We start from the raw sequence: 12,769 nt of genomic DNA, 5'->3' as shown, positions 1-12,769 counted from the left end.
CAATGGCATCCCACTCCAGCACTCTTGCCTGGAAAATCCCATGGATGGAGGGGCCTGATGGGCTGCAGTCCATGGGGTCGCAAAGAGTCGGACACGGCTTAGCGACTTCACTTTCACTTTTCACTTTCGTGCATTGGAGAAGGAACTGGCAACCCACTCCAGTGTTCTTGCCTGGAGGATCCCAGGGACAGGGGAGCCTGGTGGGCTGCCGTCTATGGAGTCACACAGAGTCGGACACGACTGAAGCGACTTAGCAACCACTGGACTGCCAGGGAATTCCCTATTACCAATTTTTTTAAATTAATTTTTTTATTGGCATACAGTCGATTTACCATATTGTGTTTCTGCTGTACAGCTAAGTGAACCAGTTAAACATAGACATATATCCACCCTTTTTCAGATTCTGGTCCCATATAGATTATTACAGAGTACTGAGTAGAGTTTCCTGTGCTATACCATTGGTTCTTATTAGTTATCTATTTTATGTCTATTACCAACATTTTAAAACTAAAAGTATTCATATCAAAACTTCACTGGACTTTTCTCTTGGACCAGTAGTTAAGATGCTGCGCTTTCACTGCAGGGGGCATGGGTTCGATCCTGGTTTGGGGAAGTTCCATATGCCACAGAGTGTGGCCCAAAATTAAAAACGAAACAAAACTTCACTCAAAAGTAATAAAGGTTAGTCGCACTGGCCTGCAGGCCCACTTGGCAATCATGAGAGCAAGTGTGCACAAACACCCTATTCTTTATTTCTTTTTATAGGTAGGACTAGTTCTCATTACTGCTCTAATGCTCCCAGTAAAAATTCCAAAAAGGAATTTGTACAACCATAACGTCACTGAAAGTGAAAAAGTGAAAGTGTTAAATCGCTAAGTCGTGTCTGACTCTTTGTGGCCCATGGACTGCAGCCTACCAGTCTCCTCTGTCCATGGGATTTTTCCAGGCAAGAATACTGGAGTGGATTGCCTTTCCTTTCTCCAGGGGATCTTCCCCACCCAGGGATCAAACCTGAGTCTCCTGCATTGCGGGCAGATTCTTTACCATCTAGGCCACTAGGGAAGCCCTTTATAAAGATCCTTTGGTAGTGAACTATGTTTTTTAACATTTTTAAATATTTCTCAACTTTTTATTTTGAAAAACTTCAAACCTACAGCAGAATGGAAAGACTAATAAAATTAGCACCCATTTACTCTTGACATAGATTCACCCATTGTTGATAGTTGCTTTCGCTCTTTCTATACAGATGTATATATATGTATGTGTATACAGATATATGCCTGGGGGTATAGCTCAGTGGTAGAGCGCATGCTTAGCATGCATGAGGCCCTGGGTTCAATCCCCAGTACCTCCATCCTTACATTTTTCGGCTTCCCTGGTGGCTCGGACTATTAGCAAAGAATCTGAATGTTAGTTTACAGTGCCACCTAGTGGAATCATGTGAAAAGGCTTCCCCCTACACACACTGCAATCCATCTGCCCCATATCAGTTCAGTTCAGTTCAGTCGTGTCCGACTCTTTACGACCCCATGAATCACAGCACACCAGGCCTCCCTGTCCATCACCCACTCCCGGAGTCCACTCAAAGTCACGTCCATCGAGTCAGTGATGCCATCCAGCCATCTCATCCTCTGTCGTCCCCTTCTCCTCCTGCCCCCAATCCCTCCCAGCATCAGAGTCTTTTCCAATGAGTCAACTCTTCACATGAGATGGCCAAAGTACTGGAGTTTCAGCTTTAGCATCATTCCTTCCAAAGAAATCCCAGGGCTGATCTCCTTCAGAATGGACTGGTTGGATCTCCTTGCAGTCCAAGGGACTCTCAAGAGTCTTCTCCAACATCACAGTTCAAAAGCATCAATTCTTTGGCGCTCAGCCTTCTTCACAGTCCAACTCTCACATCCATACATGACCACTGGGAAAACCATAGCCTTGACTAGATGGACCTTTGTTGGCAAAGTAATGTCTCTGCTTTTCAATATGCTATCTAGGCTGGTCATAACTTTCCTTTCAAGGAGTAAGCGTCTTTTAATTTCATGGCTGCAGTCACCATCTGCAGTGATTTTGGAGCCCCAAAAAATAAAGTCTGACACTGTTTCCACTGTTTCCCCATCTATTTCCCATGAAGTGATGGGACCGGATGCCATGATCTTTGTTTTCTGACTTAATCCCAAGATGTTCAGGAAAAAGCTCTAGGGCATTGAAAAATAAAAACTGGAGGTAATAGAAGCAACCCACCCAGGAAGCAGGGCCGGGGGGCTGGTGGGATTCAGACTTCAGAGCCCCAGGGTGGGGAAGAGTTCCTCCCTCCGAGGTGAGGCCTGCAAATCTCAGCTCCCCTGGCTGAGTGCCTGCCTGTGTGGGACCCTCCTGTATCTGCATCCTTGTCTCTCTGTGCCTTGGTTCAAATCCCAGCTCCACCACAACTACCTGTGTGAACTTGGGCATCTTTCTTTACCTCTGTGTGCCTCAGTTACCTGATCTGTAAAATGGGGACAGTAATATCTCTACCTCACTCTGCCCTGAGGAAGAAACGAGCTAATATCTGTAAAGTACTTGATGCACAAGAGGTGCTGTATAAACAGGAGCCATTCCGTGTCCATGTGGGACAGTGTGCGTGAGGGTTTCTGCATTGGCTGTGGGATGGGGGTGGAGCATGTGGCCTTGGCTCGTCTCCCAGGCCTGCTCCAACTCTGACCCCTTCCCATTCCTAGGACTACATCCCCATGGAGGGTGAGCTGCTGTTCCAACCTGGAGAGACCTGGAAGGAGCTGCAGGTGAAGCTGCTGGAGCTGCAGGAGATGGACTCCCTCCTGCGGGGCCCTCAGACCCGCCGCTTCTACATCCAACTCAGCAACCCCAAGTTCGGGGCCCGCCTGGGCCAGCCCCAGTCTGCCACTGTCATCATTGGGGACCGAGGTAGCCAGAGCCTGGGGTCAGGTTAAGCAGGTGGGAAGGGAGGGCTGGGGCTTCTTGAAAGTCTCAGCCGTAAAAATACAGAATGCTCAGTTAAATTTGAATCCCAGATAAATAACAACTCAACTTGTAGTATAAATATATCCCATATGCTATCTGGGATATACTTATTCTTAAAAAGTATCTTTGTGTGAAATTCCAGTTTAACTAGGCATCTTGTATTTATCTGGCAACCTGCTCTCAATCAGAGAGACCAGGGTCATGTGGCCACGGGCCTGCCGCTGGCTGGGAATCCCACCATTAAGCCTTAACCCTTTGACTTCAGCCTTAGTTCAAGCTAAAATGCAAGTGTTTCAGAAGGGGTGAAACACTTCTTATGTGCCCTTAGCTTCCAGTATAGTGGGGCCTGTGAGCCCACCCTGGAGGAGAGGTTTGCCATGGGGGCGGAGGAGGAGTCTTGGGGTAGGGGAGAGAGGAAGGGCGTTGGAGGAGAAAATGTTCCCTGTGGGTCATGCCTTGGCTGCCAAAGGGACAAAGAGAGCAAGCCCTCATCCCTCTGGAGACCCTCCTGGGTCCCCCTGAAGCAGGGGGAAGGTTCAGTTCAGTTCAGTTCAGTTCACTCGCTCAGTCGTGTCAGACTCTTTGTGACCCCATGGACCGCGGCCTCCCTGTCCATCACCAACTCTCAGAGTTTACTCAAACTCATGTCTATTGAGTTGGTGATGCCATCTAACCATCTCATCCTCTGTTGTCCCCTTCTCCTCCTGCCTTCAATCTTTCCCAGCATCAGGGTCTTTTCAAATGAGTCAGTTCTTCGCATCAGGTCGCCAAAATATTGGAGTTTCTGCTTCAACATCAGTCCTTCCAATGAACATTCAGGACTGATCTTTAGAATGGACTGGTTGGATCTCCTTGCAGTCCAAGGGACTCTCAAGAGTCTTCTCCAACACCACAATTCACAAGCGTCAATACTTTGGCCCTCAGCTTTCTTTATAGTCCAACTCTCATATCCATACATGTGATGTGATGTGAAGGGGAAGGAGTCTTGGTGTTTAACTGTGCGTCTGGTGCCCCCTGGTGGTGCAGATGGGTTCCTGCCCCCTCAAAGCCAGAGAGGAGTCTCTGCTGACTGCCTTGCCCTGGCTTGACCCTCTGCAGATGAGCTGGACCGGAACGTAATGAACCAGACTGTGTCATCACCCCCACCACCCCGGGGCGACCTGGGTGCCCCACAGAATCCCAATGCCAAGGCTGCCGGGTCCCGGAAGATCCACTTCAACTGGCTGCCGCCTCCTGGCAAGCCAACAGGGTACCGGGTAAGGTGGGGGGTGACGAGGGAGGTGGATGGGAGGCCGGGCACACACTGTCGAGGTGGGCCCGCCGAGGCCAGAGAGGGCCCCAGGGAGAGGAGAGGGCATGCTTGGCCTCAGTGGGTGGGGAACCCCTATCAGCCCCTGAGGGAGGAAGAAGTCCCTGGAATGTGGCCCCCAGAACCCAGAAACACCTGTGCTCTGGGCCAGCCCTGCTGCGTGCGCCTGGCAGGGCACTCAATCCCTCCACATCTGTGTGCCCACGGGACTGTCAGGGCAGGGCTCAGCGGAGGGACGGTGGGCTCTGCCAGCTGCTCCCCGCTGACCAGCCCTGCCCTGGGCACAGGTGAAGTACTGGATCCAGGGCGACTCCGAGTCTGAAGCCCACCTGCTCGACAGCAAGGTCCCCTCAGTGGAGCTCACCAACTTGTACCCATATTGCGACTACGAGATGAAGGTGTGCGCCTACGGGGCGCAGGGCGAGGGCCCCTACAGCTCCCCGGTGTCCTGTCGCACCCACCAGGAAGGTGAGGCCTCGCCACGTCCATCCCTGGCCACCCTGATGCTAGCCTGCCCGGCCCCGGCCCCACCCAGAACTCTGCCCTCTTGTCCGCTGTTGACAGCACTCTTCCTGCACCCCCTCTGCCCCACCCAGTGCCCAGTGAGCCCGGGCGTCTGGCCTTCAACGTCGTCTCCTCCACTGTGACCCAGCTGAGCTGGGCCGAGCCAGCAGAGACCAACGGCGAGATCACAGCCTATGAGGTCTGCTACGGCCTGGTCAATGAGGACAACCGTAAGGGCCTGCCCTCCCCTTCTGCCTCCAGGGAGGGGAGGGGGTGTGTCTGGTTGCCTGGGGGCATCGTTAGGTTTGTGGTCAGGTTTGGGCTGAGTTAGTTGCATTCCAAAGCAGAGCCCAGAAGCTCCCAGGGCAGGTGAGGATGGAAGGCCTGAGGTTATGTGTGTGCAGTGGGGTCACAGGTCCAGAGTGCCTGCCCACGCAGGTTAACGAGAGTGGCTCAATTCTACATGGGTGTCTTCAGGTCAGGGTAGAGAGATTTAGCAAATAAAAAGCAGAGGACGCCCTGAACTTCAAACAGTTTTTCTAGTACATTTCATGCAACGTGTTATCTGGCAGCCCTAGGCCAGAGCACTAGGCAGAACTCTTTATTTTTCTCCCGTCCTGGAAGGGAGAGATGACCCCAGCACTTGTCAGGATGGAAAACTTTTCAGGGGAACTCAGTCCCCCACTCTTGCCTGGTACAGGGCCCTCCTCTCTGCGTCCTCACGTGTTCAGTCCATCCCAGGGATGGAGAGCTTCCCACTCCCAGATACAACCTGTGGACCCTAAAGTGGGTCAGACTTAGCACTCCCAGGTGGCCCAACAGGGCAGAGGGCAGCAGGATTGTTCTGGGCCTCAGGCTCCTTGCTCTGTTCACCTGGCCGACCAAGCACAACCTTTTCAGCCGCTACGTCACACCTTGGCTCCGGAAGTCTTTTGTGGCCCGGTCTTTAATCTTAACCAGGCGTGACTGATGATTCCGGCCCACAGTCTTAGCTCTTGCCTCACAAACGTGTGAGGAAGCCCTCCTGACCCAAGGGCATCAGCCCTTTGGGGTGGTCCCCTTCCCTTCTCCCCCTGGCAGACAGATGCGACAGGGTGGACCCCACCTCAGCACTCAGAGGCCTCCCCCAGGCAGACAGTCCAACATCAGCCAGTTCTTGGAGCACAGCTATTCTCTTATCAGACAGCATCAAACTTTGCAAGTGGGGTTTTCCCTGAGAGCCCTTCTTTGGACCCCTCGGACACTGAGATGTCTTCTGATCATCCAGAGAGCCCCGTGTTGTCAGGTTGGGGCCCCTAGGCACTGTAACTCACTCAGAGCAGCCTGGAGTCTCTTCCTTCCCCCTCCCAGGGCTGTGTGTCCTCCCTTCTGGGTGTGGGGGAGCTGCCTCCCCTCTGCTCCTGGCTCTTGTGCAACCTCCATCCCACCCCGGCGCACTCGGCTCGTGCAGGCCTCGGCTTGTCCTCAGCTGCAGGATCAGGCCTGCCTTTCTCCTCCCATCCTTGCCCAGGTGGCCAGGGCAGCCTTGGCAAGTGCCCAAATATCTCCACTTTTAAAATATTTTTTATTTATTGTTTTGGTTGTGCCAGGTCTTCGTGGGGGCATGCGGGATGATCAGTCTTTATCGTGGCGCGCAGGATCTTTTCAGTTGTGGCCTGTGGGATCTGGGGCTTCCCTGGTGGCTCAGCGGTAGAGAGTCCACCTGCCAATGTGGGAGATCTGGGTTCAGTCCCTGGGTTGGGAAGATCCCCTGGAGGAGGAAATGGCAACCCACTCCCGTGTTCTTGCTTGGGAAATCCCACGGACAGAAGAGCCTCGAGGGATCCATGGGATCCCTCGAGAGTCCATGGGATCGCAAAAGACTTGGACACAACTTGGCTGCTCAGCAACAACATGTAGGATCTAGTTCTTGGACCAAGGATTGAACCCGGGTCCCCTGCATTGGGAGAGCAAAGTCTTAGCCCCTGGACCACCAGGAAGTCCCCAGATGTCTCCACTTTGGATTTCCCAACAGAGTATTTGGGGTTTGGTTGGGGACGGTGAGGCCCAGGTGGTGAGGGCACTCTTGGCTCTGGAGCCAGACTCGCACAGATGCACGTGAATGCAGGACCTTTACCAACGGGTCAAGGTGACACGCGGCTGACTTGTGTCTAGTGTGTCTCTGCCACTCAACTTAGCGATGAACCCCGTGGAGCCCTGGTGACACTTCTCTAAGCCAGTCACACCTGTCAGGGCTTGGCCCGTGGCTGGGCATCAACAGTTCCTCGCTCCTTGCCTTGTTCCCCTGACCCCTGGGTGCAGTTCAAGGGCCGCGTGATGGTCCTGGGGCATCCGAGACCAGGACCAGGCTGGAAGCTAGACGATCCCCCTGAGGCACTCTCCCTGCCCCAGGACCCATCGGGCCCATGAAGAAGGTGCTGGTGGACGGCCCCAAGAAGCGGACGCTGCTCATTGAGAACCTGCGCGAGTCCCAGCCGTACCGCTACACAGTCAAGGCTCGCAACGGGGCAGGCTGGGGGCCTGAGCGGGAGGCCATCATCAACCTGGCCACCCAGCCCAAGCGACCCATGTCCAGTGAGCAGGGGGCAGGGAGGCACAGGGTGGACAGGGACGGGCAGAGGCCTGAGATCTGGGCCCTGGCTCACCTCCCCCCCACCCCGCAGTCCCCATCATCCCTGACATCCCCATCGTGGACGCCCAGAGTGGGGAGGACTACGAGAGCTTCCTCATGTACAGCGATGACGTGCTCCGCTCTCCGGCCGGCAGCCAGAGGCCTAGCGTCTCTGATGACACCGGTGAGTGGGCCGGGGATCCCGGTGAGGATGGTGGGGGTCCTGAGTAGAGGGTTGGGCTGTCGCTGGTGTCCAGAGACAGCAAAGGGGCCAGTGACCACTGGGCAAGAAGATCAAGACTGAAAGTCCCCTCTCTGCACAATCAGCGATTTGACAGGCACCATTCTGGCTCTGGGTACAAAGGACAAAGCCGACATAGCTCATAGGACTGGTGTGCACGTCTCTGTGTGAGGACAGACAGACAGACATGGGTTTGGGGCACATGCACACGGGCTCGTGCACGTGAGACTGGAAACAGCTGTGAGAGTGGAAGGCTCACCAGCTGTGCCATGGAGTCAGGACACCCAGGACACCTCCCAGGGACAGGGCTACAGGCGAGGAGGCAAGCCTGGTCCAGGAGCCCCAGAATAGCGACTGGCTTGGGGGCCCCCAGAGCAGTGCTCCTTGCACTGGCCCTGCTCCACTTCCCTCTTGGATTCCTGTACAGTGTGATGCAAAGAGCCCCCGACTGGGACTCCTGGGGTCTATTTTAGCTCTGGCTTCACTGCGGACGGCTTCCCTTGTAGCTCAGTTGGTAAAGAGTCTGCCTGCAATGCAGGAGACCTGGGTTCAATTCCTGGGTTGGAAAGATCCCCTGGAGAAGGAAATGGCAACCCACTCCAGTATTCTGGCCTGGAGAATCCCATGGACAGAGGAGCCTGGCAGGCCACAGTCCATGGGGTCTATGGGGCAAGAGTCGGACAGGACTTAGTGACTAAACCACCACTGTGGGAATTCAGATGAATCACATACATTCTCTGCCTCGGTTTTCTGATCTGTGAAATGGGATGCCAATCATACTAGGCTGAATAAAAATCCACCAGGATTTGTATTTCCTTTTTATATAATTTATTTTCGGCTGTGCTGGGTCTTCATTGCTATGCAGGCTTCTCATCCCGGTGGCTTCTCTTACTGTGGAGCAAGACGGGCTCTAGGGCTTAGTAGTTGCAACTCCTGGGCTCTAGAGCAGTTACTCCGCGGCATGCAGGATCTTCCCTGTTCAGTTCAGTTCAGTTTGGTTCTGTCACAGACCAGGGATCAAACCTGTTTTTCCCCCATTGGGAGGTAGTTTCTTTACCATTGAGCCATCAGGGAAGCCCCAGGATTTGTATTTTCATCCTTCTTTACCTACATCAGGCTTCCATGGAGTCAAGCTAGGGTTCAGGGGTCTTGAGGGTTTTGAGGGTCTGGAGTAGAGAGCAGCTGGTATGAATCAGGTTCCTCAGCTTGTCGGCACCACACACATCTACTCCGCCGGCTGGAACACGCTGGGAGGCAGGCCGGGGAGACATCACTCCCTCCCTCATCCATAGGGGATGTAGGCTCAGAGCAGAGGCCTCACGGCTCGAGGCACAGCCAGGGCTCTGGTCCAGAGGGTCTTCCCTCGCCAGCTGCGGCCCAGACCGCCCTCTAACACCTCCGGGCTGAGGGTCCCGCCTGCCGCCGCACACCCAGATCGCAGTGCCGGGGGAACACCGGCTTCTTCTCCGCGCCCCTGGCGCCCCCTGGCGGTGCCAACGCGGCCCTTCGTTGTTCCTAAGGCTGCGGCTGGAAGTTCGAGCCCCTGCTGGGGGAGGAGCTGGACCTGCGGCGCGTCACGTGGCGGCTGTCCCCGGAGCTCATCCCGCGCCTGTCCGCCGGCAGCCGGCGCTCCTCCGACTCCGGGCCCCCGGGAGACGGCACCGCCGATGGGGGCGCGCGGGGCGCCAGCGGGGAGGGAGGTGACCGGCACCCACCCGCACCCACCTCGGCTCCAGCCAGAGCCCACCGCAGCCAGGCTGCCTTGCCCGGTGACCCCAGAGCCAGGGGACCCCAGGGCAGGCGTGTAGGCTCTCCCCAGGGCGGGGCCGACTGCTGGGGCTGTGAGGCCCTGGCGGAGGTCGGGTCCGTGGGGGCCTCCTGCCAGGCTAGGGGACCTGCGTTCCAGAAGCCTGCGGGTGTTGGGGGGGCTGTGGACTCCTCCAGGGGCCTCTGTCCCTGGTGGGCAGAGGGAGGCTGGGTGTTTTGATGCCAGGGGCCCCCCCGTAGGTAGGTAACCCCCGGAACTCCCAGGGCTGCAGCAGCCCGCCCCTCGGGGCTCCGGGGTCTGCAGCCGGGCCTGTGGGAGTGACCCTGCCCTGTCCCCGCAGAGCACCTGGTGAACGGGCGAATGGACTTTGCCTTCCCTGGCAGCGCCAACTCCCTGCACAGGATGACCGTGAGCACCGCCGCCCACGGCGCCCACCTGAGCCCGCAGCTGTCCCACCACGTGCTGAGCACCTCGTCCACCCTCACGCGGGACTACCACTCGCTGACGCGCACGGAGCACTCGCCCTCGGCCACGCTGCCCAGGGACTACTCCACCCTCACCTCCCTCTCCTCCCAGAGTGAGTGCCACCTCCTCCCCGGCCCTCCGGCCAGTCCTTCCTCTCTTCCAGCTCCTGGAGGCGGGACAGGGGCTGCTGTCCCACGCTGCCCCCCATCCAACACGCACACCCGCCCCGGCTCACTCGTGTTTTGTCCTGCCCTAGGCCTCCCTCCCATCTGGGAACACGGGAGGAACAGGCTTCCACTGTCCTGGGCCCTGGGGTCCCGGAGTCGGGCTCCGATGAACGGGGCCCCCCACTCCGAGGACTCAAGAGACTCTATAATCCTGGCTGGGCAGCCAGCAGCGCCCTCGTGGGGCCCAGGTAGTACAGGGGTGGCCGTCCTGCATCTCCATGGCCTTCCGGCTCCATGTCACCATCCTCCCACCATCAGCACTGCCCATGCCTCCTCACCCTCCATTCCATCCACATCCATGCTGGTGCCTAAAGTGGCTGTCCTCCTGGGGTGCTGGGCTGGGGCTAGGCCAGCTGAGGAGGGTGGGGGGCCGGCCACTCAGGCGGAGCCCGCACCCACCCTGAGTGTGGTGGGGAGGCACTGGGTGGCTTACAGAGGGTGCTGCAGGGCTGAGTGGGCTGCCGGGCCAGCAGTCGGGGAGGTGCGGCTGAGAACCAGGGCCTCCTGCCCAGACACCCCCGCTGGGGGCTGACTGTGGCCTCCCCCATCTGCAGGCTCCCGCCTGGCTGCGGGCGTGCCCAACACGCCCACCCGCCTGGTGTTCTCCGCCCTCGGACCCACGTCTCTGAAAGTGAGCTGGCAGGAGCCGCAGTGTGAGCGTGCGCTGCAGGGCTACAGTGTGGAGTACCAGCTGCTGAACGGCGGTGAGGCCTGGCTGCTGGCGGGCTGACACACAGGGGCTCAGGCTGTCTGGAGCCCAGCCGAGCCGCCTGACCACTGATGCCCCCGCTGCCACCCCTGCCTGAGAGGGCCTTTTCCCTTCCGAGCCCCCCACTGTCCCCTTCACTGCGTCCACTCTTCCGCTGCACCCTCATCCGTCTCCCTGGGCCTCGCTCCGTATCACTTTCCCCGCGAGGTTTTGCTTAGGGACCCAGGGCCTCTCTGCTGGGCCTATGAGAAGTGGCCCTTTTCTGGGCAGGCATGACCTGGGCCCATGAACAGCTATCATACACAGATGAGATTTCAGATTCCACTCACTCCTTGTCTAGTGCACAACCTGAACCGCCAACCACACCACACAAGGCCGCCCCGACCTGTACCCCAACCACAGCCGGTCCTGGCTGGGCGAGGACCAGGTCTGGGCTGTGGCCTAGGGGAGGGGCAGGATCAAGCCAGGGCTAGGGATGAGGAATGAGGCTGCTCTGCTGTCTGCCCCCGTCGCCCACCCAGGTGAGCTGCATCGCCTCAACATCCCCAGCCCCAGCCAGACCTCGGTGGTGGTGGAAGACCTCCTGCCCAACCACTCCTATGTGTTCCGCGTGCGGGCCCAGAGCCAGGAGGGCTGGGGCCCAGAGCGCGAGGGTGTTATCACCATTGAGTCCCAGGTGCACCCGCAGAGCCCGCTCTGCCCCCTGCCGGGTGAGTTGCCACCCCCACCCCCGCAGGTGCCCCCGCCTGGCCCTCAGGTACCCACCTGTCCCCTGACAAGCTTCCTCGGCTGCCCCCAGGCTCCGCCTTCACTTTGAGCACACCCAGTGCCCCGGGCCCACTGGTGTTCACTGCCCTGAGCCCCGACTCACTGCAGCTGAGCTGGGAGCGGCCCCGCAGGCCGGATGGCGACATTCTGGGCTACCTGGTGACGTGTGAGATGGCCCATGGAGGAGGTGCTGCCCGCCCCGGGTTGGGGGGCAGGGAGGGGGGGGTGTGGACAGGGAGCCGCAGAGGCTGAAAGGCATCTTCCCTGCCCAGAGCCAGCCACCACATTCCTGGTTGACGGCGACAGCCCCGAGAGCCGGCTGACCGTGCCCGGCCTCAGCGAGAACGTGCCCTACAAGTTCAAGGTGCAGGCCAAGACCACCCAAGGCTTCGGGCCAGAGCGTGAAGGAATCATCACCATCGAGTCCCAGGATGGAGGCAGGCTTCTTTGCCCCTTCCCCAGCCCCACCCCTTCTCTGGCCACACCTTCTCCTGGCACCGTCCTCTAACTGCGCCCCCACCCACTCTCTCCAGGACCCTTCCCACAGCTGGGCGGCCACTTGGGGCTCTTCCAGCACCCAGCATCAGGGGAATACAGCAGCATCACCACCCACTCCAGCACCACTGAGCCCTTCCTACTGGGTGAGTTGCCCAGTGGGGGCTCCTGGCTCTTCCCAGGAAACAGAGCTAACAGAGGAAGGGGTCGGGGGGGGGGGGCAGTCAGGACCCAGGGGTAGGTCCTTCAACGCTTCTTCCCCTGCAGATGGACTGACCCTGGGCTCCCAGCACCTGGAAGCAAGTGGCTCCCTCACCCGGCATGTGACACAGGAGTTTGTGAGCCGGACGCTGACCACCAGTGGGACCCTCAGCACCCACATGGACCAACAGTTCTTCCAGACCTGAGCTCCCCCAACCCTACACACACACCCCGCCCCACCCCCTCCCCAGGCGCTGCCTCAGCTACTCCATCCTTGGACTCCTGGTGGCCCGGCCCAGCCGCATGCTGATCACAAGGCCGCTGCCTCTGGCCACAGTGCAGGGGCTCAGTGTCCTCTGCACGGCATGGAGGGGGCAGAGGTCCCGGAAGGCCCTTCTGGCTGCACCCCCTGCCCCAGGCCCCAGCCCCTTTGTAACCAAAGAGCTGGACCCAGCATGGCAAGGGCTTGGCTTTGTTCTGCACTATAATAAAGGATTT

At 58.0% G+C, this 12,769-nt stretch overlaps 1 protein-coding gene and 1 non-coding gene across 2 annotated transcripts in view; both read left to right on the top strand.

Moving 5' to 3' along the window:
- Positions 1 to 12,702, top strand: part of ITGB4 (integrin subunit beta 4) — a 32,120-nt gene extending 19,418 nt beyond the window's left edge. The window contains exons 27-41 of the mRNA XM_052657234.1: positions 2,712 to 2,916; positions 4,072 to 4,229; positions 4,570 to 4,750; positions 4,879 to 5,016; positions 7,178 to 7,360; positions 7,450 to 7,581; positions 9,159 to 9,338; positions 9,747 to 9,983; positions 10,128 to 10,286; positions 10,653 to 10,802; positions 11,329 to 11,517; positions 11,607 to 11,762; positions 11,848 to 12,012; positions 12,109 to 12,216; positions 12,338 to 12,702. Coding sequence (XP_052513194.1) covers positions 2,712 to 2,916; positions 4,072 to 4,229; positions 4,570 to 4,750; positions 4,879 to 5,016; positions 7,178 to 7,360; positions 7,450 to 7,581; positions 9,159 to 9,338; positions 9,747 to 9,983; positions 10,128 to 10,286; positions 10,653 to 10,802; positions 11,329 to 11,517; positions 11,607 to 11,762; positions 11,848 to 12,012; positions 12,109 to 12,216; positions 12,338 to 12,477 — 2,481 coding nt within the window. The 3' untranslated portion in view covers positions 12,478 to 12,702. The remainder of the gene's footprint in view (positions 1 to 2,711; positions 2,917 to 4,071; positions 4,230 to 4,569; positions 4,751 to 4,878; positions 5,017 to 7,177; positions 7,361 to 7,449; positions 7,582 to 9,158; positions 9,339 to 9,746; positions 9,984 to 10,127; positions 10,287 to 10,652; positions 10,803 to 11,328; positions 11,518 to 11,606; positions 11,763 to 11,847; positions 12,013 to 12,108; positions 12,217 to 12,337) is intronic.
- On the top strand, positions 1,283 to 1,354 carry TRNAA-AGC (transfer RNA alanine (anticodon AGC)). The gene has a single exon. It is a non-coding gene; the product is annotated as a tRNA-Ala (tRNA).
- Positions 12,703 to 12,769: the final 67 nt, after the last annotated feature.

This window comes from Budorcas taxicolor, chromosome 19 (genome assembly GCF_023091745.1).
Source record: "Budorcas taxicolor isolate Tak-1 chromosome 19, Takin1.1, whole genome shotgun sequence".
NCBI classification, from domain to species: Eukaryota; Metazoa; Chordata; class Mammalia; order Artiodactyla; family Bovidae; genus Budorcas; species Budorcas taxicolor.
The sequence above is the reverse complement of the archived record's forward strand: the minus strand, read 5'-3'. Positions and strand labels throughout refer to the sequence as shown.